Source organism: Carcharhinus amblyrhynchos, chromosome 1 (assembly GCF_965287045.1).
Source record: "Carcharhinus amblyrhynchos chromosome 1, sCarAmb.v2.hapA, whole genome shotgun sequence".
Classification (NCBI taxonomy): domain Eukaryota; kingdom Metazoa; phylum Chordata; class Chondrichthyes; order Carcharhiniformes; family Carcharhinidae; genus Carcharhinus; species Carcharhinus amblyrhynchos.
The window spans coordinates 113,877,033-113,899,590 of NC_137324.1; the positions used below are offsets into that span (position 1 = coordinate 113,877,033).

Genomic DNA, 22,558 nt, shown 5'->3' on the forward strand with positions numbered 1-22,558 from the left:
GGTTGTCTAAGTGATCTCAAACTAAACTGACATTCTTTGTGCCTATCTCACACATAAAAAAACAGGCACAACATATTCCAATTTCTACCCCCATGCAGATTAGACTTTCCCTTTGAATAGTTGCAAACTTAATTATTTCTGCATTCAGACTTTAGTCTGGGCATACAGGAACGTAGTCTTCTGGTTGAACTTTAATAGCATTCTGAAAACCCAACGAGGGCCACTGCTCCAGTGCAACGAAGGTGAGTGAGAAAGTTGTCAACAGGCAGGAATCAAATGTGTCCCTGTAGCATAAGTTGCCAATATCTGCTCAGTGTTGTGGAGCGGAGCATTTCTGTGGCCCCTCTGGCCAGGTGTTGAATGTAGAAGTGGCTGTGTCCAAAAGGCACCCAGTCACCGTGTTTTTCAAAAAACAGCCTTTCAAAAGTTAGCAGACACCACTTCTACCAGGAGCAGGTCCTGCCACACTTTGTCCACCTGCTTCATAGGCACAGATAGCAACAGGCAGACTTAGCAGAAATTCCAGCAGATTACATCTTTATGCCAGTCTCATCCCTTTCAGTATTATCCATATGGAAAGGAACAGATGCAAGAAATGCCTGCCCAAGCTTTTGGTGAAAATGGCAAAAGTGGCCAAAACCCAGCAAGACTTGAATCCTACTTCAATGTCTGATTCTCTATCCACTCCAAATGCAATGTCATGGCACTGAAACAGATCAGGCTTTTTAGGAACAACGGTTCCAGTAAGCTTGGTTTCTGCAATGTGCACCCAGCATTAACATTGAGTAGATTTTCTGATCTGGATTCAATTTATTCCTGAACAGGTTAAATGGAAGCAAAGCTCACCTGAATTGAAATGTGGTGTTTACACACCACTTAACAAATCTGCTTATTATCATAATTAAGCGCAGCTGTGGGTGCAGATCTGAATGTGTCCCAGAGGTATTACTATTGCGAGAGGAGAAAATCGTGCGCAAGTGACATGTCAAAGGATGCGAAAGTTAAAGGGAAGCATCAGAAAAAGTGGAAAAATTCCAAGTAGATTTACAAAAGGCCCGAAATACATTTCAATCCATGATATGCCTTTGCTAAACTGAACAGAAACTGCTTAAAATTGATGAAAATAGAGTAATTGCAAACCCGGTGAGGACAAACTGGTGAAGTGGTAGTAGAGCCATCACCCAGTGCATCATGAGAGGATTGATAGAAGAATGGCTCTCTGAACAATTTCATGACACCACCCTCTAGGTCAGCACTGCAACATGCAATAAGGAATCCACTGATGCATGGGGTTAGAGGGATAAGGCCTGAGTGGGATTGTTGTTGGTGGAGACTCAATGGGCTGAATGGCTGCCTCCTACACTGTATGGATTCTATGACAATGCCTGTGCTATTGGGTCTGCTGTCACAACTCCCTTGGTAACAGCAGGCTGTGTGTGTGCCACAACAAGATGCAATGATACGATTACTGACTGGGGAGGGATTTTTGATTTGATTTATTATTGTCACATGTATTGGAATACAGTGAAGAGTATTATTTATTGCATGCTATACAGACAAAACAGACTGTTCACAGAGTACATAGGGGAGAAGGAAAGGAGAATATGAAGGAATGTGTTATACTCATAGCTAGGGTGTATAGAAAGATCAGCTTAATATATGATAGGTCCATTCAAAAGTCTGATGGCAACAAGGAAGAAGTTGTTCTCGAGTCAGCAGATATGTGATCTCAAATTTTTGTATCTTTTTCCCAACGTAGGAAGGTGGAAGGGAGAATGTCCGGGGTGTGTGGTCTTTGGAAGAGGAGAACACAAAATATCTTGGGTTACACATGCAACATATTTTAAAGTTCTGTCTATTTCAGGTGGACGCTTCGTAATGTTTCAAATTTCAGCAGCTGGAGATTTGCAAGTGATGAAATGTAGCTGCAGATTCGAAGTAAAGCATTTCTGTCCACTTCACTGACCAAATTAGCCAGCTTTTCAAACAAAGCAAACTGGATTAGAACATAGTCTTCATAATATTTGACACATGAGCACAAGTAAGCATTCAGATGTTGTGATACTCTGCCAAGAATAGGAAATGTAAATGTGGATTATTTAGCATAACCTGGATGAGATTCGTAGGGCCTGATTTTACCTTTGTGTCACACCTGAAAAACCTGGTAAAGTCAGGCGTGATCTGTGTCTGCGGAGATGCCCACTTTACCAAGGCCCCGAAAATGGCTGCAATCTGAACCGTGCCTGGGGGGGGGGGGCGGCGGCGGAGAGAGAGGGGGGCGGCGGAGAGAGGGGGGGGGCGGCGGAGAGAGGGGGGGGGAAAGCGGAGGGGGGGGCGGCGGAGAGAGGGGGGGGGAAAGCGGAGAGGGGGGGGAGCGGAGAGAGGGGGGGGGGAGCGGAGAGAGGGGGTGGGTGCTTGGGGGGGGTGGGTGCTTGGGGAGGGGGGTGGGGTTTGGGTGCTTGGGGGGGGTGGGTTCTTCGGGGGGGTGGTGGGTGCTTGTGGGGGGGGGGGGTGCTTGGGGGGAGGGAGGGAGGCAGGCATGCAGGCCAGACAATTCACTGGTGGGGGGAGGCCACAGGACAATTCAGACCCCCAATTTTTTTTCAGGCTAAGTGCGTACGGGGACACCTGAGAGCAGTTTTCCAAGTCGGGTCTAAATTGTGCTCAGATTCAGCACTTAGAATCAAAATAGTAAAATCAGGCCCATAGCATTCAGTATGTGCTGCAAAGCAACATGCCCACTTACAATAGGTGGTGCTGGTAAAATGAGACTTCCTGCTGCCTCCTGGTCAAGAATGGTCACTGTGGCCATAGTGATGTCGCCAAGAATTGCCTCAACCGGATCATCTGGGCCCAGCACCAGAGAAAAAGATTCATGCCACTCTCTATCATCATTGGACAGGATTTCCACTTTAAATAGAATGTGGTCAATGCCTGGAAAGAAATAAAATGAAGTCAATAACAGCAATGAAGCTACAATGCCTACTTCTTGTAGAATCAACAGTAGCACATGCACAAAGGTGATTTACTTAAATAAAGTTTATGAGGGCTGGGGCTTGAATAAATAGGAGCAAAGACTATAGCAACGTCCTCTTTTTCTTATCATAGCACACTTCCTAGTGCTGCTCTACAAGTTCATTATTCCTATATTGGCAATTGATTTCCTCATAAAATACACTGGGCCTAATTTCCAGCTTTTAGGAGGGGTAGAATAGAGCAGAGCAGAGCAGCTGCCCCACTATCTGTTCAGCCTGATTTTCCTTCCATTGACCTAGTCTGTGGCCTGCAATATTCCGGATGGCGATGATGTTGGAAGTGGAAAAGGAAAGTGGGAACGTGGGAGACTCTGTGGTTGCTGTGCATTAACCACAGTGTGAGCACCACTGCACATCCTGGGTGAGTGCCGTTTCCAGTCCAATGTGTGAGGACATCCAGGTTTGGATTTTGAGAGTATGTATCAAGTGACGTTGGGAACGTCACTCTCTTTCCCTCCCACACAAGTCACACCTGCAACACCATCCCACTATTGGCAAAATTTGCATGGCCTAAACTGAACATGAGTTGTGATTGTCCCACAAATGATATAGCACTCACCTCACTCAACATCCCCAAACCTGGTTAACACATAACACATTGGTGGTTTAATGCAGAATCACTAGAAGTAAAAGGAAGTAAGTTAGTGCCCTCCAGTTCCGAGGTGGCACTTCCAGCTGCGTATACAGATGGCAGCTTGGTCTGGCCTAATGCGAGGTTCTGACAGTTCCCCAAGCCTGCTCTAGCCTTGTTACTGGTAGATGTTCCCTACTTTTTTTTTATTTCTGATTCTTCTTAGCCTCCTGGAGGACATCAAAAGACTGCTGAAGACATAGCTGAAGGATCTTGAAGGCAGTCATTGGTTCGGCCCCAGATTAACTACTCCAGATTCTCCAAACACAGGATCCCTTGCTCCTGCCCTTGCTATTCCTCCAGTCATAGATTCTGTCTTGGAGGAGCAGCAGCAACAACCATGTGAGAGACAGAGCTGCTCCTCCAATCACAGACCTGCAGTTTGTTCCCACTTTCACTGACTAATAGCAGAGTTGTGTTTTAAGCCCTGAAGGTCACAACGTATTTAAAATGAACAGATTTCTGAGAAATCTTTGTTGGAAACCCACCAAATGGTGGAAATTTCTCATTCTTGCTCACATGTGATTGAGTTTTCTCAATTGTGAAAAAAGAGTCATATTGGACTTGAAACATTAATTCTGTTTCTCCTTCCAGGTGTGCTACTATAGATGCTGCCACAGGTTTTCCAACATGTCCTGATTTATTTCATTTCCTTATAACACTCAAAATGAGTTAGCTCACATTTCACTATTTTCTTGCTGACCTGATTTTGCACTCTTTAGTCTTTATTGCTTTATTTGTTTAATGCCCTTAATTTGTTCCACCATACTGGTGTTGTGTGTTGTGCAGGAATCTGAACAATCTATCTGAATTTGATAATGGCCTCTGTCTGCAATACCTGAGTGTTATTCACAATAGCTTCAGAGGTCAGGCTTCAGACTTTAGATGTTACATGCGCTTCAGTTACTTTTTTTTTTAATAAGAACATAAGAACATAAGAAATAGGAGCAGGAGTAGGCCATCTAGCCCTTCGAGCCTGCCCCGCCATTCAATAAGATCATGGCTGATCTGTCGTGGCTCAGTTCCACATTCCCGTCCTCTCCCCATAACCCTTAATCCCCTCTCTTATCAAAAACCCATCAACCCGCGTCTTAAAAATATTTAGCGAGGCAGCCTCCACCACTTCAACGGGCAGAGAATTCCAGAGATTCACCACCCTTTGAGTGAAGAAGTTCCTCCTCAACTCCGTTCTAAACCGCCCCCCTTTTATCTTGAGGCTGTGCCCCCTAGTCCTACTGTCTTTTTTGAGCGGGAAGAGTCTCTCCACCTCTATCCTATCCATTCCATTCATCATCTTATACGTCTCAATGAGATCTCCCCTCATTCTTCTAAACTCCAACGAGTACAAACCTAATTTATTCAGCCTCTCCTCATAGCTCAACCCCCTCAACTCCGGTATCAGCCTAGTAAACCTCCTCTGCATTCCCTCCAAGGCCAAAATATCTTTGCGCAGGTGCAGCGCCCAAAACTGCACACAGTACTCCAGCTGCGGCCTCACCAATGCCCTATACAGCTGCAGCAAGACCTCCCTACTTTTATATTCAATCCCCCTCGCTATGAAGGCCAGCATCCCATTCGCCTTCCTGACCACCTGCTGCACCTGCAAGCTGGGTTTTTGCGACTCATGCACAAGGACCCCAAGGTCCCTCTGCACCGTCGCCTGCTGCAGTTTTTCGCCACGTAAGTAATAGTCCTTCCTACCATTCTTCCTACCAAAGTGGACCACCTCACACTTGCCAACATTAAATTCCATTTGCCATTTCCTGGCCCATTCGCCCAGCCTATCTAGATCCTTCTGCAGACTCTCCACACCCTCTGCACAATTTGCCGTTCCCCCAATCTTGGTGTCATCAGCAAATTTCGACACCCTACACTCGGTTCCCTCCTCCAGATCATCTATATAAATGGTAAAAAGCTGAGGCCCCAGCACCGACCCCTGGGGCACTCCACTAGTCACCATCCGCCAATCCGAATAGCACCCGTTGACCCCCACTCTCTGCCTCCTATTTGACAACCAATCCTCTATCCATGCTAACACCCTACCCCCAACTCCATGTCCCTCGACCTTTTGCAATAACCTCTTGTGAGGTACTTTGTCAAACGCCTTCTGAAAATCCAGAAAGACCACATCCACCGGCTCTCCTCTATCCACCGCCCTAGACACATCCTCATAGAACTCCAGTAAATTTGTCAGACACGACTTCCCTTTAATGAAACCATGCTGCGTCTGCTCTATCAAGCAATTGCCTTCAAAGTGCAATCAAATAATCAGCTCAGTTAATCTGACACATAAAGTTACAAATCTTTTTAACTATTGTGACATTACTCACTGGGGTTAAATTTAAGGACCCTGCTCTTGGGGTTGTAGTCTATGCCTGACTGGGCTGATCCATCCCGAGTGCTGCAGCGAACCTTTGAAGTCCTGTTTTGGTCTCCCTTCCTGATCACTTTGACATTCAGTATAGCAATGCCATCGGGGCCTGGGGGCTCATGCACCTGGTATGTTGCCTCTTCAAATTCAATTGTTGGGGCTTGAAAAGGAAACATCAAAACGAAGAATGCATTAGAATAGAATTCAAGTAAATAACAGATCAACATAATCTACATACTGCAAGTTAGAACAAAACATCAGCATCTCTGATTTAGATGGCACCCAATAGTAATTTACGTTATGCGATTATTTTCTTATCACTTGTAGTATTAAAGAACTCTTGTATTTTCGATTAACTTAGTTTCTGATTAATCTCTTACTGATCAGTGTTTCTGTTGAGTTACACTTTTTCAAGCTGCTTTTTCTATTGCATATTCAGCAAAATTCTGAATGTATCAATCAAGCCAACAATGCTTAGACACATCGAACTATTGTGAGAGTGGGAATGGATTATTTCTGGCCTTTTTCCTGTCATGCTTACCCACAAAATAGAGAAAAGGCAATAAGTAATTGGACCTACCTTTAGAGTTGCTCTACAAATTTTGTATTGTTTTGCATATTAGAGTCTAAGCCTGGAAAGGCCAAAGTACAAGACTGCAATGATTATACAAAGTCTTTACAATGCAGCAGCCAGACTGCACTTGAAGGAATGCACAAACCGTGCACTGGGGAGAGTGCAAAGAAGTTCTAAAATACCCAGGCCTCCATTAATGCCTTTGGGGCAGTGTCTAACTCTTACTCCGTCCCCTGCCTACTTGAAACTTGGTCCCAATTTACTCCATTACTAAAGAGCATAAGAAATAGGAGCAGGAGTAGGCCATTTGGCCCCTCAAGCCTGCTCCATTGTTCAGTAAGGTTATGGTTGATCTGATCATGGCCTCAACTTCACTTTGTTGCCTAATTTTTATAATCCTTGACTCCATTGTAAATCAAAAATCTAACTTAGTTTTGAACATATTCAATGATCAATTTCTAAAGATTAATGACCCTCTGAGAGAAGAAATTCCTCCTCACTTCTATCTTAAATGAGAGACCATTCATATTTCTCATAAGCCAACCCCCTATCCCAGGAATCAACTTCAAGAACCTATGATGAACTTCCTCAGATACAAGTATATCCCTTCTTAAATAAAAGAGACAAAAACTGTGATCTCACCAATGCCCAGTAGAGGTGCAGCGCAGCATCCGTACTTTAATATTCCATCACTCTTGCAATAAAGGCTAACTTTCCATTTGCCTTCATCTGCACTTGCTGTACCTGCATGCTAACTTCTTGTGATTCATATACAAGTACACCCAGATTGCTCTTACCACAGATTCTGTAGTCTCTCTCCACTGAAATCATTATCTGCTTTAGAATTCTTCCTACCAAAGTGGACAATCTCACATTTACCCATATTATACCTCGAACATCTGTACACCTATTTTCAGATACCTCGTATCCTCTTCATAACTTGCTTTCCTATCTTGTTAGCAAATGTGGCTACTATGCAATCTGACCCTGTCATCCAACTCATTAAAAAGTGTGTAAATAGCTGAGGCCCCAGTACTGATTCCTGAGGAAATCTATTAGGTACAGATAGCCAACCTGAAAATGGTGCATTTAATCTGACTCAATGTTCCCTGTTAATTAGGCAAATCCCTTATTCACACTAAAATATTATTATTACGCATTATTATGAACTCTTATTGTATTAACCATTTGTAGAGATGTTGATGTTTAATTATTTTACTAGTTCTAGTTTAGTTATGTACAATTATCAGGAAATCAAAGTGTATTAATCAATTGCTTAAGTATGTAAGCCTCAATCTTTAGGTGCATTCTTACTTGACAAGTGATGTGTGCCATATTACCTTAGGCTAAAGTATGGTTACATTTTATGGTTTTGCTACAGGATAAATGGTGAAGAGCATCACTGTTGCATTTTATGGCTTGATTAGAGGATACATTTGAGGTCTTCTGTAGTTCAATTGTGAAAGTGAATGCTGCAGCAATGTTGTAGGGATTAGGCGTTGGGAAGGGGTTTGACACTTATGCTATATTCCTCTTAGGGATCTGTTGTGTGAAAATACAGTAAGAAGTCTCACAACATCAGGTTAAAGTCCAATAGGTTTATTTGGCAGCTTTTGGGCTTCTGACCCTTCGTCAGATGAGTGGAGAGTTCTGATCACAAACAGGAGATGTAAAGACATACACTCAGTTTACAGAATACTGATTAGAATGTGAGTTTTTACAGTTAATCAAGTCTTAAAGGTGCAGACAATGTGAATAGAGGCCCAAAAACTAGTGGCTTTTGCTACCAAATAAATCTGTTGGACTTTAACCTGGTGTTGTCAGACTTCTTACTGTGTTTAGCCCAGTCCAATTCTGGCATCTCCACAATATGAAAATACAAGCAGGAGTACACCATTCAGCTCTTTGGGGCCTGCTTTGCCACTCATTATGATCATGGCTGATCATCCAACTCAATACCCTTATCCTGCCTTCCCGCATATCCTTTGATCCTCTTCATCCCAAGGGCTATATTTAACTCCTTCTGGAAAACATGCAATGTTTTGGCCTCAAATGCCTTTAGGTCTCAGACTCGAAAAACATTCCTCTGTCTTATATTATTTTAGTTATTAAACTTAAAGTGCCTTAAAGAGAAATAATAATTTCCTTCAAGGATGCAACAGATCTTGCACATTACTGTAGTTTGTATCCGTTTCTGTAATAGTATTGCAGTTATTTAGCTTTAGTGACCTTTGTTTCTTATGAACATGTAATGTTTTAATCAAACATGGTATTTTTAATATGTCTACTGTTCCAACATTAGCACACAAATTGTTATGTATTGATTTTATATGTACTATAGCAATTTTGTAATTGCTGTATTACTTTAGATTTTGTATCTCTTTTACCTTTAACTGTTTGATTTTAAGAAACTTGCTTCAGGCACCAGCAGGCACAAAAGTTACATATTGATGTTTGAACATTCAAGAACAGCTAAGATGCATCAGGTTTTTGGGATGATAAGCCTGAGAGAACATTATTAGGAAGTGACCCCACAAATTCTCTTGTTACAATAAGCAGACATACTAATTACCTTATGTAGCCTTGTTAACTTAGTTGAAAAGCTATAATCTTAAAGAAATAACAGGAAAAAGCTACAAAGAAAAGGATGTTCACATGTGACTAATATTTTAGGGGACCAATTAGGAATTAATGTGAATTGACATCAGCAAGGAGACCATCACCCTTAAGAGACCAATCAGACATTGATCATGCACCATGTAATCAATCAGGGACTGATCGTGTGCTGCTTGGGCCAATCAGAACTAAAAGGTATGACTGACTATGCATAGAGCTAGTTGGTATCAAGGGTCAATAAGCAACAATGTTCAGTATTGAAGCAAGAAGTTTCACTCAGACTTTAATCAACAGAGCAAGAGACTGTGCCACAGTCAACAGAAAGTCAAGAGCTGGTATTTCGGAGCGAATGGACTGATCCATTGCCTTGCTAAGCTTTGTAATTTTGTACTTACTGCAATTAACTTAATAAATTCTGTGAAACTTGTGACAACATAATCATACCCAGCGTGATCTATATATGTTCGGAAACTACAGGTTTCTTTTAGATTCCTTTTAGCTCATTCTGAAAATTGAAATTGACTTGAGCATTACAACCGAGGTTAGAGCGAACCCTAGATCTTACACATATATGTGGCACCTTATTGAATGTTTTTTGGAAGTTCAATTACAATGCATCTACTAGTTTTCTTTAATCCACCCTACTTCTTAAGTCTTCAGAGAGCACGATTTACTTTTTCTAAAACCACATTGAGCATGCTTAGTTAGATTATGATTTTCTAAATATCCTGCTATGTTGCCTTTAAAAGAATTCCAGCATTTTCCTAATGACAGATTTTAAGCTAACTGGCCTATAGTTTCCTGTTTACTATCTTCCTCTTTTCTTGAATAGTGATGTTGCATTTGTGGTTTTCCAACCAGCTGGGACTTTCCCAGAATTCAGGGAATTTGGAAGATTACAACCAATTAATCAACTAACTCAGCAATCACTTCTTTTAAGATCCTAGAATGCAGGCCTTCATGTCAAGTACTGATCAGCTTTTAGTCCCATTAGTTTCCTGGTATGGTTTCTCTTGTGGTACTTTTTCTGTAGTGATAATTTGAAGTTCTTTTCTCTCTCTTGTTCCTCAATTTCCTGCTATTGTTGGGATACATCTAGTGCAGAATCCTCCTGTTCCATCTGCCACAGCAATCATAGAGGGCAGGACATGGACCATGTAAAGGCCTGCTGACCTTGGGCAAGATTTTCCAGTTCTGCGGCGAATGTGGCTGGAAAATCCCGACCTTAGTGTCCACTATCATGAAGACAGAAACAAAATAATTGTTAAATGTCTCTGCTATTTACTTGTTTCCCATTATTAATTTTGCAGTTTCAGCCTCCAAGGGACCAATATTTAGTTTGGCTATTCTTTTCTTTTTAATGTAATTGTAGAAGCTCTTGCTATCTTCTTATGCATCTTGCTACTTTATTCTCACATTCTAATTTTGCCCTTTTTTTAGCCTTCCTTTGCTGGTTTCTAAAACATTTCCAATCTTCTGGCCTATTAATAATCTTGATATCATTGTATGCCTTTTCTTTCAGTTTGATACCAACCTTAACTTCCTTAGCTAGCCATGAGTGATTCATCCTTCTCACAGAGTGTTTCTTTCCCATTGAAACATTTCTTCTTTGTGAGTTATGAAATATCTTAATTGTCTGCCATTGGTTATCTATACTCATTGCTTTCAACCTATTGCCCCACTCTATTTTAGCCAATTCTACCTTCATATCTTTGTAATTGCCTTTATTCATGTTTAACACATTAGTCTCAGACTAGTGCTGAGTTGGAAAATTCTGACCTACTTTAAACTTATGTCCCAGTTTAGTGGGGGGGGAAAAAAACTTGTTAAACTCATCAACCAAGAGGATGCTCACTCTTGTGGGGCATTATAGGATGAGAAGTCATAGTCTTATGATAAGAGGTAGCAAATTTAAAACACAGTTGAGGAGAAACTACTCCCAAAGGGTTGTCAATCTGTGGAATTCACTATCCTACAGTCCGGTGGATGCTGGCACAGTGTGTAAATTTGAGGAGTTAGACAGATTTTTAATTGGTAATGGGTTGAAGGATTATGGGGAGAAGGCAGCAAAATGGGGATGAGGGGCATATTGGCCATGATCAAATGGTGGCGTGGATTCGATAGATTGAATGGCTTAATTTTTATGAACTTACGAACTAATCCCCTATCTGTTAACTAAATTACTATCTTAGATATTAGGCCTCAGTCTCTCTTATTCCCCACCTTGGACCACTCTATGCCTTGTAAAAAAAAGTCAGAATGGTACCTCTTCGCTCATATGGCTAGAATTCCCTCATTCAACAAAATTCTGCTTTCAGTACAGCATTAAAGCTGTACTCCATCAAGCTGACCTCCACATTACCTTGTGCATTAATTAGCAAAAGCTTCCTGTTTTTACGCAAAAAAGAATTGCAAAGACAAAATGGGTGGCTTCTTTAGACACGCAGTGATAGGCCCCTTTCAAACTGGGTCTGGGAACATCATCTGGAATAAAAGGAGCCTGAAGCTACCGACCCCATTTTGAGGCACTTAACACCAGGCAAAAGCAGCAAAAATCGACCCCTACACTTTGTAATCTAGAGCTTGTTCATTATTTTATATTATTTAGTAAAAAATGTTCCTGCATATAACGTAATCTATAAATTACTGATAGTTTTAATGATAAGGCATAATCCACAGCCATGTAATACTGATAAAAAAGGTTCTTGAAAAAAAAGCTTACCATCTTCATCATTTGATATAGTTATAGTGGCTACGTCATTTTTTCCAACTTTGGCTCCACTCCAATGATTACCCAAAGGGTTTCCCAAGTGGAGCTGGAACCTTTCCTCGGGCTCAAAGATTGTATCGTCATTTATCAACACCGTGCAGTTCTTTACCTGTTCATTTCAAATGTAGACATTAGAGAATAAAACATTTCTCTTCAAGTAAAGGCTTTATTTCTGGCATACCGTTTTTCTGGAGTTTCGTGTTTTCAAAATATTACCTGAGATTAAGCACCAGCTGTCATTTCCATAAATGGAGTTTGAGTGCACACTAATACAGAATAAGCATGTCCATCCAGCATCTAGATACGCAACTCAGAAATCATAGCAGAGAATTCTTATTGAGTACCTCTCCCACAATGTGAGGTCAATAACATAGTTTGGTAGGGTGGTGGCAGAGATCCAGGCTTCAGTATTAACTCAACATGATGCGGGGAGTGGGTTGAATTAAAAAGTTAAAGCCAGTAAACAGAATTTTAATCCACCTTGAGCATGCTCATTCTTTTTTCCCTAGTAGCGAGTTTCTTGGTATCTGCCTGTCCTGCTCTGAAAAGATGGAACACAATATTAACATATTCAAATCAGTCTCCCACTCTCCAATTGTGAGTTCTATTTAAGTGTTCACAATTGTTGTCAGAAATCAAAGTAGGGACTGCAGGCTTCCCAAGGCAAGTTGCTTTTCCAGAATTTCTTGTGCCATGAGGAGCTGAAGTGTCCCCTTTTGTCCCCTGAAAGGAGCCTTCTGCTTCCCCTTTGCAAATTCCATCCTCCACCTCCCCAGTGCCCAATGTTCCCTACCCGCCCAACTGCTGTCAATCCAGGATCTTTGGCTGGTGGTCCCTGTTTTCCTACAGCTTTCAATCTGACCATCTGTTGAACAGGAATGGAAGAAAACAGTGATAGTTAAATTTGGCAGGACTTATTTGTTCTTGGCTTTTCCAGGGTCTTTGGCCAATTTTACCCACCCCATAAATATCAGATAGGGTCTAAAACAGATCTGACAGAGTAGCACACTCTAAGGCATGGCATGGTGGCACAGGGGTTAGCACCATTGTCTCAACAGCTCCAGGAACCTGAGTTCAGTTCTGGCCTTGGGTGACTGTCTGTCTAGAGTTCGCATATTCTCCCCATATCAGCATGGATTTCCTCCCAAAGTCCAGATGTGCAGGCTGTTTTGATACTTGTGAAGAAGTGGGTGTCTGAGATATGTCCGGCTCTGATTGATGAATGACAGAGGAAAGAGGTTAGGTGGATTGGCCATGCTAAGTTGCACTTAGCGTCCCAAGATGTGTAGGTTAGATGAATTAGCCATGGGAAATGTGTTGGGTTACAGGGATACAGCAGGGTAGAAAACCTGGGTAAGATACTCTGTCAAGAGTCAGTGCAGACTCAATGGGCAGAATGGCCTCTTCTGTACTGTAGGGATTCTATGATACCAGCCTGTTAACTGGCATGATCTTCTGACTCTTAGGTGAGAAAGCTGCCATGGGAGCCATATCAAACACTGAAGCACTGCTGTTTTGATCTTTTTAGATGCAACATTAAACCATGATCCTGTTTGATTTTTCATGAGGACATGACAGGTCCTATGGCACTTTTTGAAGAACAGCAAGTTTTGCTCACTGTTTTCAGCTCTGTAAAAGGTGCTGCAAACAGGAGTGCACGCTTCAATCAGCCCACGATAGGGCCTCATTAATATTAATTGGGTGAGCTGTCAGGACCTGTCACAACTGCTGGAGAATCCCAAGTGGAATTGATATGGCACCTATTTACGTCTGTCCAAATTCAGCAAGGAGACCCGTAATATATGTAAATGAAATAATCATGAGGAAAGTCTGAAAAAAGCCCCAACTCAATATGTTGATCCATAAATTTGGCTCTTACTGTGCTTGTTTGTTGTACTTGTAAAACATGTACAATGAGTTCCAAACAAGCACATTTTCTCATCATGCACCTCGGTGTTGTCTGTGGGATTTTGCCGTGTGAAAATTGGCTGCTAAATGTTCCCTTTTCACAACCATGACTACACTTCAATTGCAATTCACTAGTTGTGAAGTGCTTTGGAACAGTTGCTGGCTAAATAAATTCAAGTTTGTTTTTTTCTGGATGTTAGTGTACTTTTAAAAACGTTGAACAAAATTTGGATGGAAATAAGAGTTTACAAATTCTCATTTGGCAGATGTAACATCAAGCAACACATGGGTTTTATATTTCTGCCACGAACATTACTGTGCCAACACTGTCATTCTGTGGTAACTTGGCCACAAAAATGGTAGTTAAACACATTGCAATATTCAATCTTCTTTACTTACAAAAACATCAAAATACAGGACTACATGGACTCAGAACTGGTGGCAACAAGTTACATAGGTCCCTCTCATGAGACTAAGACTGAAAAAGCATCACTCACACATGCTCATACCTGCTAGATGCTTACTATAACACTCTCAAACATTTTTCTCCCTAAGTTCAATCAATCATAGGGAAAGAAACATAACGAAACTCACGTCCCAGCTATATGTCAGTCTTTCAGGAGCTTTGCAACTATGCTGTGACCTGCACAGTGACTCAGTAGACACTGGTGAGACTTGTTTCAGTGGAGCTGGACTCATGGGTGCAGCAGGTTGAATATCTGTGAATGAATGTCTCTCATCCTCTCTTGGAATACAGTCCACTGGATGTCCTTGTATATCAGAAACCATTTCCTGTCAAGTGTTCACAGCAACTTTTCCATCTACTATGTAATCTGGAACTTTTGCTGTCTCCGAGTCATGGTGTAAATGAATGCGATCCTGGTGAGCTTGCAAACGGCTCTTCGGTTGGTTAAGCGAACTGTTACAAGAGGAATCTCTGGCAACTGTCCTTGAAAAATCGCTGGACTGGAGGACACATCGAAAACCAGACATCTGTATGTGAACAAATCTTTGAGAGTGTTGATTGTGACATACTGTTTTAAGTCCTCCTCTAAAAAAGCTGCTGGGAGGCATGGCTCACGTCAAATTCTGAGAACATCTCTCTTCCTGAAAATAGATCTTCCACCCATGGCCATGGGTAAGTATCCAGATTGGAGATCTGATTAATGGTAAATTTGTAATCCCTGCAAAGGTGCACAGTGCCATCAATTTTAAGAACTTGTGGGGAAATACTGATGAGTGAATGAACAAGGTGTGAATCCCAAAGCTCAGTCAGTTGACAAAGAGGGTCCCAGGAAAGTAAGTTTGAAAAACACCGCCATAATACATTATTTTTAAAGGTTATGTAAAAGAGAATCTAACCATCTACCACTGGTATTCAAATGTATCAGGTCGAATTCTCCACCACCAACATCCTGGGCTCACCATTTGTCAGACTAGGGTCACTAACCATCCAAGATTTTATGAGATTGTCCCATAATTAAGGTGATTGCTTTGTATCTTAGGTTGCATGTTGTTTTTCCCATATTAAGATCTTCTAAGTTTTGTGCAAGTGCAGTATATGTCTGCACATATTTGCATTACTTCTGGCTCCTCGATCTGATGGGTTTGCCAACACCTCCGCCACCTTCTCAGTTTTGCCAGCAACACTTGCCCACTTGTATGGTCCCCCGCACCAAAGTGCCCATTAATTCTACCCCCCAGCCCCAGCCCCCGGAGAGTTAGTCACCTAGGATCAGACATTCTGCATCAGCCACATAAGCTGTGATTGTAAGAACAGGTCAGAAGCTGGGTATCCTGTGGCATGTCACCCACCTCCTGACTCCACAAAGCCTGGACACTATAAGGCATATGTCAGGATTTTGATGGAATGCTCTCCATTTGTCTGGATGAGTGTGGCTTCAGTACTCAAGGAATTGACATGATTGAAGTCAATGCAATACCTTGAACGTCATCCCATCCACTGCCTTAAGCTTCACTATCAACACAGTGGCAGGAATGTATACATCAGCAACAACTCATCAAGGCTTCTTCAACAGCACCTTCCAAACCTCTGCCTCTACCACCTAGATGGATAAGGTGCATGGAAACTCCACCTGCAAGTTTCCTCTCAGCCATACACCAACCTGGCTTAAAAACATATCGCTGTTCATTCACTGTCACTAGGTCAAAATCCTGGAACTCCCTTCCGCTCAGCATTGCAGGAGCACTTTCATCACCTGGACTGCAGTATCTCAGGAAGGCAGTTCATCAACATTCCCTGTACTTCTTTCAAGCATGTTGTCAATTTCTTTAAGTGCGCAGCCATGAAGACAGAGCAATCTAAAGCAGACGACTTGTGCCTGACCTACACAGTAACTTACAGGTTGCCATGTAGCCCTGTGACTGCACAGCTGAGAGGGATCATGGCTCATCACCATCTTCTCGAGGCCAATCAATGCTGATCTTGCCAGCAATGACCAAAGAAACTATGAATGAAGTTAAAGAAATGTTTCCTGACATCAAACTGTCTCCATGCAGGGCAGAATGGTACAATACGAAGCTGACATTTCTTCCCAATTTCAGGCAAATGATAAGTAAACAAACTTATGCCGAGACAAGTTAAAGAGAGGTTTACCTTTTCTCCCTTCTGGAATGTAAGACGTGAATCATCGGAATTCCTCCTCTCTTCAAAGTCTTCCATTACTTCTGCAGTCAGCTGCCGAGTATAGCATCTCACTGAAGACTCATAGCTAAGATCACCAGTTCGGATAATGGGAACATGCAACTCATCTTCCTTCTCCTTCACTCTGTAGATCTCCTTACCAAATTGCATACTAGGAACTGAAACATTAATTCTTTTTAAATCACAACAGCAATAAATAAATTGTCTAAATTTGAGGTTTATCAAGTATAACCACATCTATATTTTTACAGTACATTTCATACATTGCATCAAAACCCTGGAATTTCCTATAATTCCCTCCCTAAAGGCATTGTGGGTCAACCCACAGAACATGGACTGCATTGATTCAAGAAGACAGCTCACCAGTACCTTCTCAAAGGCATCTAGGGATGGGCAATAAATGCTGGCCAGCCAGTGATGCCCATGCCCCGTGAATAAATTAAAAAAAAGCTGTACTCTTAATTCAGTAAACAGAATGATAACAGTGATTTTAATACAGCCCTTTGTTTTAACAATGCACCCACATCAGAAATATTAACTCCACAGATGTTGACTGACCTGAGTGTTACCAACACCTTCAGCATCTTCAATTGCTATTTTTGCTTTACATTAATAAATCTTCCCTCTTGATATGATGTCTCAACTGATAATAGCGCATATACCAGGTTCATATGACTTTGGAATAGGAGATCACTTTTCTTGGATTGTCATAACAACATTCTTATGTTTATGCTCAGCTTGTGTTTTCCCCAACACCTACTAAACCAAATCTATTCTCCTCCAATGGAGAGTAGAGAAAGAACAATGCTTATTATTTTTCATCCACATGGTTTGAAGGTGGAATTGTGGGGGGGGGGTAGTGGTTTGGAGAGTCAGACAAACGCAGACAGAGAGCAGAGCTGGATTTTCACTGAGTTGAGGATACTGCACACATCATCCAAAATGGAATTGGGATGCTGGGTGTAGATTCTGTCCCCATTTCTGACAAATCCTATTTTAGTATAGGAAGAGGGGTGGGATATGATTCACGTAGGGAAAACCTGAACCTAGCAAGGCTCAGTGTTGAGTTCAAACAGACTCCATTTTACTGCAGCAAAGTCTATTTCCCACAAAACATGACTAATAATTTTGAGAGGTGAATACTCATAAGAGGCACAAAGGCTGTGGCACTGTCAAGATGCCAAGTTATTTAAATTTCTGCCTTTTAAATTTAGAAAGAACTATTTTCCTGTGTCTCTGGGCTGCATTTTGAGAGGTGTGGGTGGAATGCTCACCATCTCATAAGTGAAGTCAGCTGGAAACCAACTTGCTATATGCTGGCCCATAACATGCTGCAGGCAGGCTAAATTGCTGAGTAGTGGAACTTCTGCTCCTCACACAGGAGGAAATTATGTCCTTGGGAGTTATCAGCCAATCTGATTGGCTGGCAGCTCCATCAGACCCAACAGTAAAGCTCAGTAGTGGGAGCTGCCTGGAAGGCGGCCCGGGGAAGATCATGTTTATCCAAAGAAGATATGTCCTGGTGATTTAGGGCAGGAACGGACTTTACAGCTCATAGATGGGGGAAGAGGATGGTGGGAAACCAGGTTCTTTCAGACAGGTGGTGAAGGAAGAAGGGGGAGGTGACCTTCAGATGGCAGTGCACCATATACATGCAGGACACCCCCCCCCGCCAACCCTGCCGCCCCCAAATGTTGCCTTCTCTCTTGTCATTTCTTGTGTAAACCTTTAAATAAAACTCACCCACTCTGCTCAACTTCCTAAGTTATGTCATAGGTAGGGTATTGTTCAGGTCAATAGACCTATTTACAATCTTAAATAATCATTCATCATTTTACAAATGGTGGGCAGGCTGCTGATTTCAGTATCCACCATTATGGAGTAAGCTCAGGGGTGCAGAAAGTGATGGGCTAGCCACTGAACTATTTTATATCCTCCTCTACCGCCCCCCCGCCCACCTGCCGCCGCTAGAGAAAACATGCCTACAGGTGCAGGTAGAATCCAATTCTCCAAGTTGAAAAAAAAAATTGGTGTTCCCAGTTTCAATAGCTGTTTGTTAACATAGCTCTAGGATAAAGTATTATAGCATTATTACTGCTAGGCTGCTTCCACAAGCTATCATTATCACAGTAGGCAGCTGTAAGTTCACAGCTTGGTTGACAGCTCCAAGAGATTGTTAAAGGGTTAGCTGTTTTTGATACGGGCAATGAATGCAAACGTTTGTTTTGATGAAACATTAAATACCTGTGGAGATTATAATGTAAGAACAAAGAATAAAGAAAATTACAGCACAGTAACAAGCCCTCCAAGCCGGCACCGACCTTACTGCCCGACTTAACTAAAAGCCCCTACCCTTCCAGGGATCATATCGCTCTATTCTCAACCTATTCACGTATTTGTCAAGACACGCCTTAAAAGTCACCACCATATCTGCTTCCACTACCTCACCAGGGAACGAATTCCAGACACCCGCCATCCACTGTGTAAAAACTCTATCTTGTACATCTCCTTTAAACCTTAAACCTCTGCCCTCGAGCAATTGACTCTTCCACCCTGGGGAAAAAGCTTCTGACTATCCACTCTGACCATGCCTCTCATAATCTCGTAGACTTCTATCAGGCCACCCCTCAACCTCCATGGTTCCAGTGACACCAAACCAAGTTTCTCCAACCTCTCCTCAATGCTAATACCCTCCATGATGTGGAGATGCCAGTGTTGGAATTCATCAGGCAAATGAGGCTGCAGGAATTCTTCCACAAACTCCAAGAGGCCACGATGAGACAAATCAGTGAACTGGAACCGGAACAGCCGACAGAGAGATCCGCAGTGCAGCGACCGAAGAGGAAGGAGTCCAATTGGACTCCTCCAGAAGGCCGCTGCCCTCGATTTGACCTGTATGCCCAAGCCATCAGGAGGTGCGTCAACACCAGATTCATTAATCGCACTCACAAGACAACCCTGAACATCACTCAAGCACAACGCAGCACTATCTCTGCTCTCAAGACCAACCGCAACATTGTCATCAAACCAGCAAAGGAGGGGCCATCGTCACACTGAACGGAACGAATTACTGCAAAGAAGTGTACCGACAGCTGAACAACAAGGAACACTACAGACAGTTACCCATAGATCTGACCAAAGAACACACCCATCAACTCAACACTCTGATCAAGACATTTGATCCGGACCTTCAGAGCACCCTCCCTGCTCTCATCCCACGTACTCCCTGCGTTGGAGATCTCTATTATCTCCCAAAGATACACAAGGCAAACACACCCGGCCGTCCCATCGTATTGGGCAATGGGACCCTGTGCGAGAACCTATCTGGCTACGTTGAGGGCATCCTGAAACCCATTGTACAAAGAACCCTCAGTTTTTGTCACGACACTGTGGACTTCCCACAGAAACTCAGCACACATGAAGCAGTTGAACCAGACGCACGCCTCGTCACAATGGATGTCTCAGCTCTCTACACGAACATCCCCCACAATGATGGCATTGCTGCAATTGCCTCAGTACTCAATGCCGACAACTGCCAGTTTGCAGATGCAATTTTATAATTCATCCACTTCATCCTGGACCACAATGTCTTCACCTTCAAAAACCAGTTCTTCATCCGGACACATGGAACAGCCATGGGGAGCAAATTCGCACCTCAGTATGCCAACATCTTCATGCACAGGCTTGAACAAGACTTCTTCGCCGCACAGGACCTTCAACCGATGCTATACACTAGATGCATCGATGACATTTTCTTTCTTTGGACTCCTGGTGAATGGTCACTGAAACAACTATATGAGAACATCAACAAGTTCCATCGCACCATCAGACTCACCATGGACTACTGTCTGGAATCGTTTACATTCTTGGACACATGCATCTCCATTAAGAATGGTCACCTCAGCATCTCACTGTACCACAAGCCCATGGATAACTTCACGATACTCCACTTCTCCAGCTTCCACCTTAAATATGTTAAAGAAGCCATCCCCTACGGACAAGCCCTCCGTATACAAAGGATCTGCTCAGATGAGGAAGATCGCAACAGCCACCTCCAGATGCTGAAAGATGCCCACATAAGAACAGGATATGGCGCTCGACTCATTGATCGACAGTTCCGACGCGCCACAGCCAAAAACCGCACCAACCTCCTCAGAAGACAAACATGGGACATGGTGGACACAGTACCCTTCGTCATCCAGTACTTTTGCGGAGCAGAGAAGCTACAACATCTTCTCCGTAGTCTTCAACGTGTCATTGATGAAGATGAACATCTTGCCAAGGCCAACCGCACACCTCTACTTCCCCACTTCTTGCCTTCAAACAACTGCACAACCTCAAAGAGACCATTGTTCACAGAAAGCTACCCAGCCTTCAGGCCATGACACCACATAACCCTGCCACAGCAACCTCTGTAAGACATGCCGGATCATCGATACGGATGCCATCATCTCACTTGAGAACACCATCCACCAGGTACACGGTACATACTCTTGCAACTCGGCCAACGTTGTCTACCTGATACATTGCAGGAAAGGATGTCCCAAGGCATGATACATTGGGAGACCATGCAGACGTTATGACAACGGATGAGTGAACATCGCTCGACAATCACCAGACAAGATTGTTCTCTTCCTGTTGGGGAACACTTCGGCAGTCATGGGCATTCAGCCTCTGATCTTCGCGTAAGCGTTCTCCAAGGTGGCCTTCACAACGCACAACAGTGCAGAGTCGTTGAGCAGGAACTGATAGCCAAGTTCTGCACACGTGAGAATGGCCTCAACCGGGATCTTGGGTTCATGTCACACTATCTCTAACCCCCACAACTTGCCTGGACTTGCAAAATCTCACTAACTTTCCTGTCTGGAAACAATACACATCTCTTTAACCTGTGCTTAAAGTTCTCTCCACTCATATTGTCTGTACCTTTACGAATTGATTAGCTGTAAAGACTCACATTCCAATCATTATGCATGTAAATTGAGTTTGTGTCTTTATGATCAGAACTCCCGGCCACCTGACGAAGTGACAGACTGTCCCAAAAGCTTGCGGCTTTTGCTACAAATAAACTTGTTTGGACTTTAAGCTGATGTTGTGGAACGCCCTCCATACCAGACAACACCCTGGTAAATATTTTCTGTATCCTCTTCAAAGCCTCCACCTCTTTCTGGTAGTGTGGCGACCAGAATTGAACACTATATTCCAAGTGTGGCCTAACTAAGATTATGTAAACCTGCAACATGACTTGCCAATTTTTAAAGTCAATGCCCAACCGATGAAGACATGCATGCCATATGCCTTCTTGACTACCTTCTCCACCTGCATTGCCACTTTAACTGACCTGTGTACCTGTACACCCAGATCCCTTTGCTTATCAATACTCTTAAGAATTCTGCCATTTATTGTGTATTTCCTATCTGTATTAGACCTTCCAAAATGCATTACCTCACATATGTACTGAATGAGCATTTATCAATTAGTATTTTTTAACATGTGGTGGAATCCATAATGGATGTTTTGAACTTCATTTTATTCGAGCGTGGCTCCTGAAGTCTGCCAATATGGATACTGGATGAATCGGAATGGAGTGTGTGAGAGGGTGTGGGTTTGTATGAATTGATACTAAGTTAGCATATTGTTTCTAAAGGAATATGGGGATGAATGGGCAGGGGCTCATGGATTGGCATTGAGGCATGGAGGTGAGTGAAGCATTATAGGCTGGCATGGAGGTAATGGAGGCCATTGGAGTTGGGTGGGGGCACAGCACAAGTTGGCAAAGATACAGCATGGGGAGTGTGTTGGGATTGAGGGGGTCCGGCTAAGGTTTATAGGGCCTAATAATAAACCACACCATTGGGACAAAATGCCAGAGCACCAAGGTGGGCCTTTTAATTAAACTGTCTTGGCACTCTGCACCCCCTGTAGCTGCCTCCAAACTTTCTGGGGAGGGACGGCTGGGGAGGCAGGCTAAACACAAATACAGACTTG

General features: G+C 42.8%; 1 protein-coding gene across 2 annotated transcripts in view; it reads right to left on the bottom strand.

Moving 5' to 3' along the window:
- The window catches only part of fras1 (Fraser extracellular matrix complex subunit 1), a 473,019-nt gene that overhangs the window by 44,466 nt on the left and 405,995 nt on the right, over positions 1-22,558 (bottom strand). For both annotated transcript variants that reach the window (XM_080191292.1, XM_080191285.1), the window contains 4 exons: positions 16,523-16,728; positions 11,950-12,106; positions 5,997-6,197; positions 2,747-2,934 (listed from right to left, as the gene is read on the bottom strand). In XM_080191292.1, the coding sequence (XP_080047418.1) occupies positions 2,747-2,934; positions 5,997-6,197; positions 11,950-12,106; positions 16,523-16,728 (752 nt within the window). The remainder of the gene's footprint in view (positions 1-2,746; positions 2,935-5,996; positions 6,198-11,949; positions 12,107-16,522; positions 16,729-22,558) is intronic.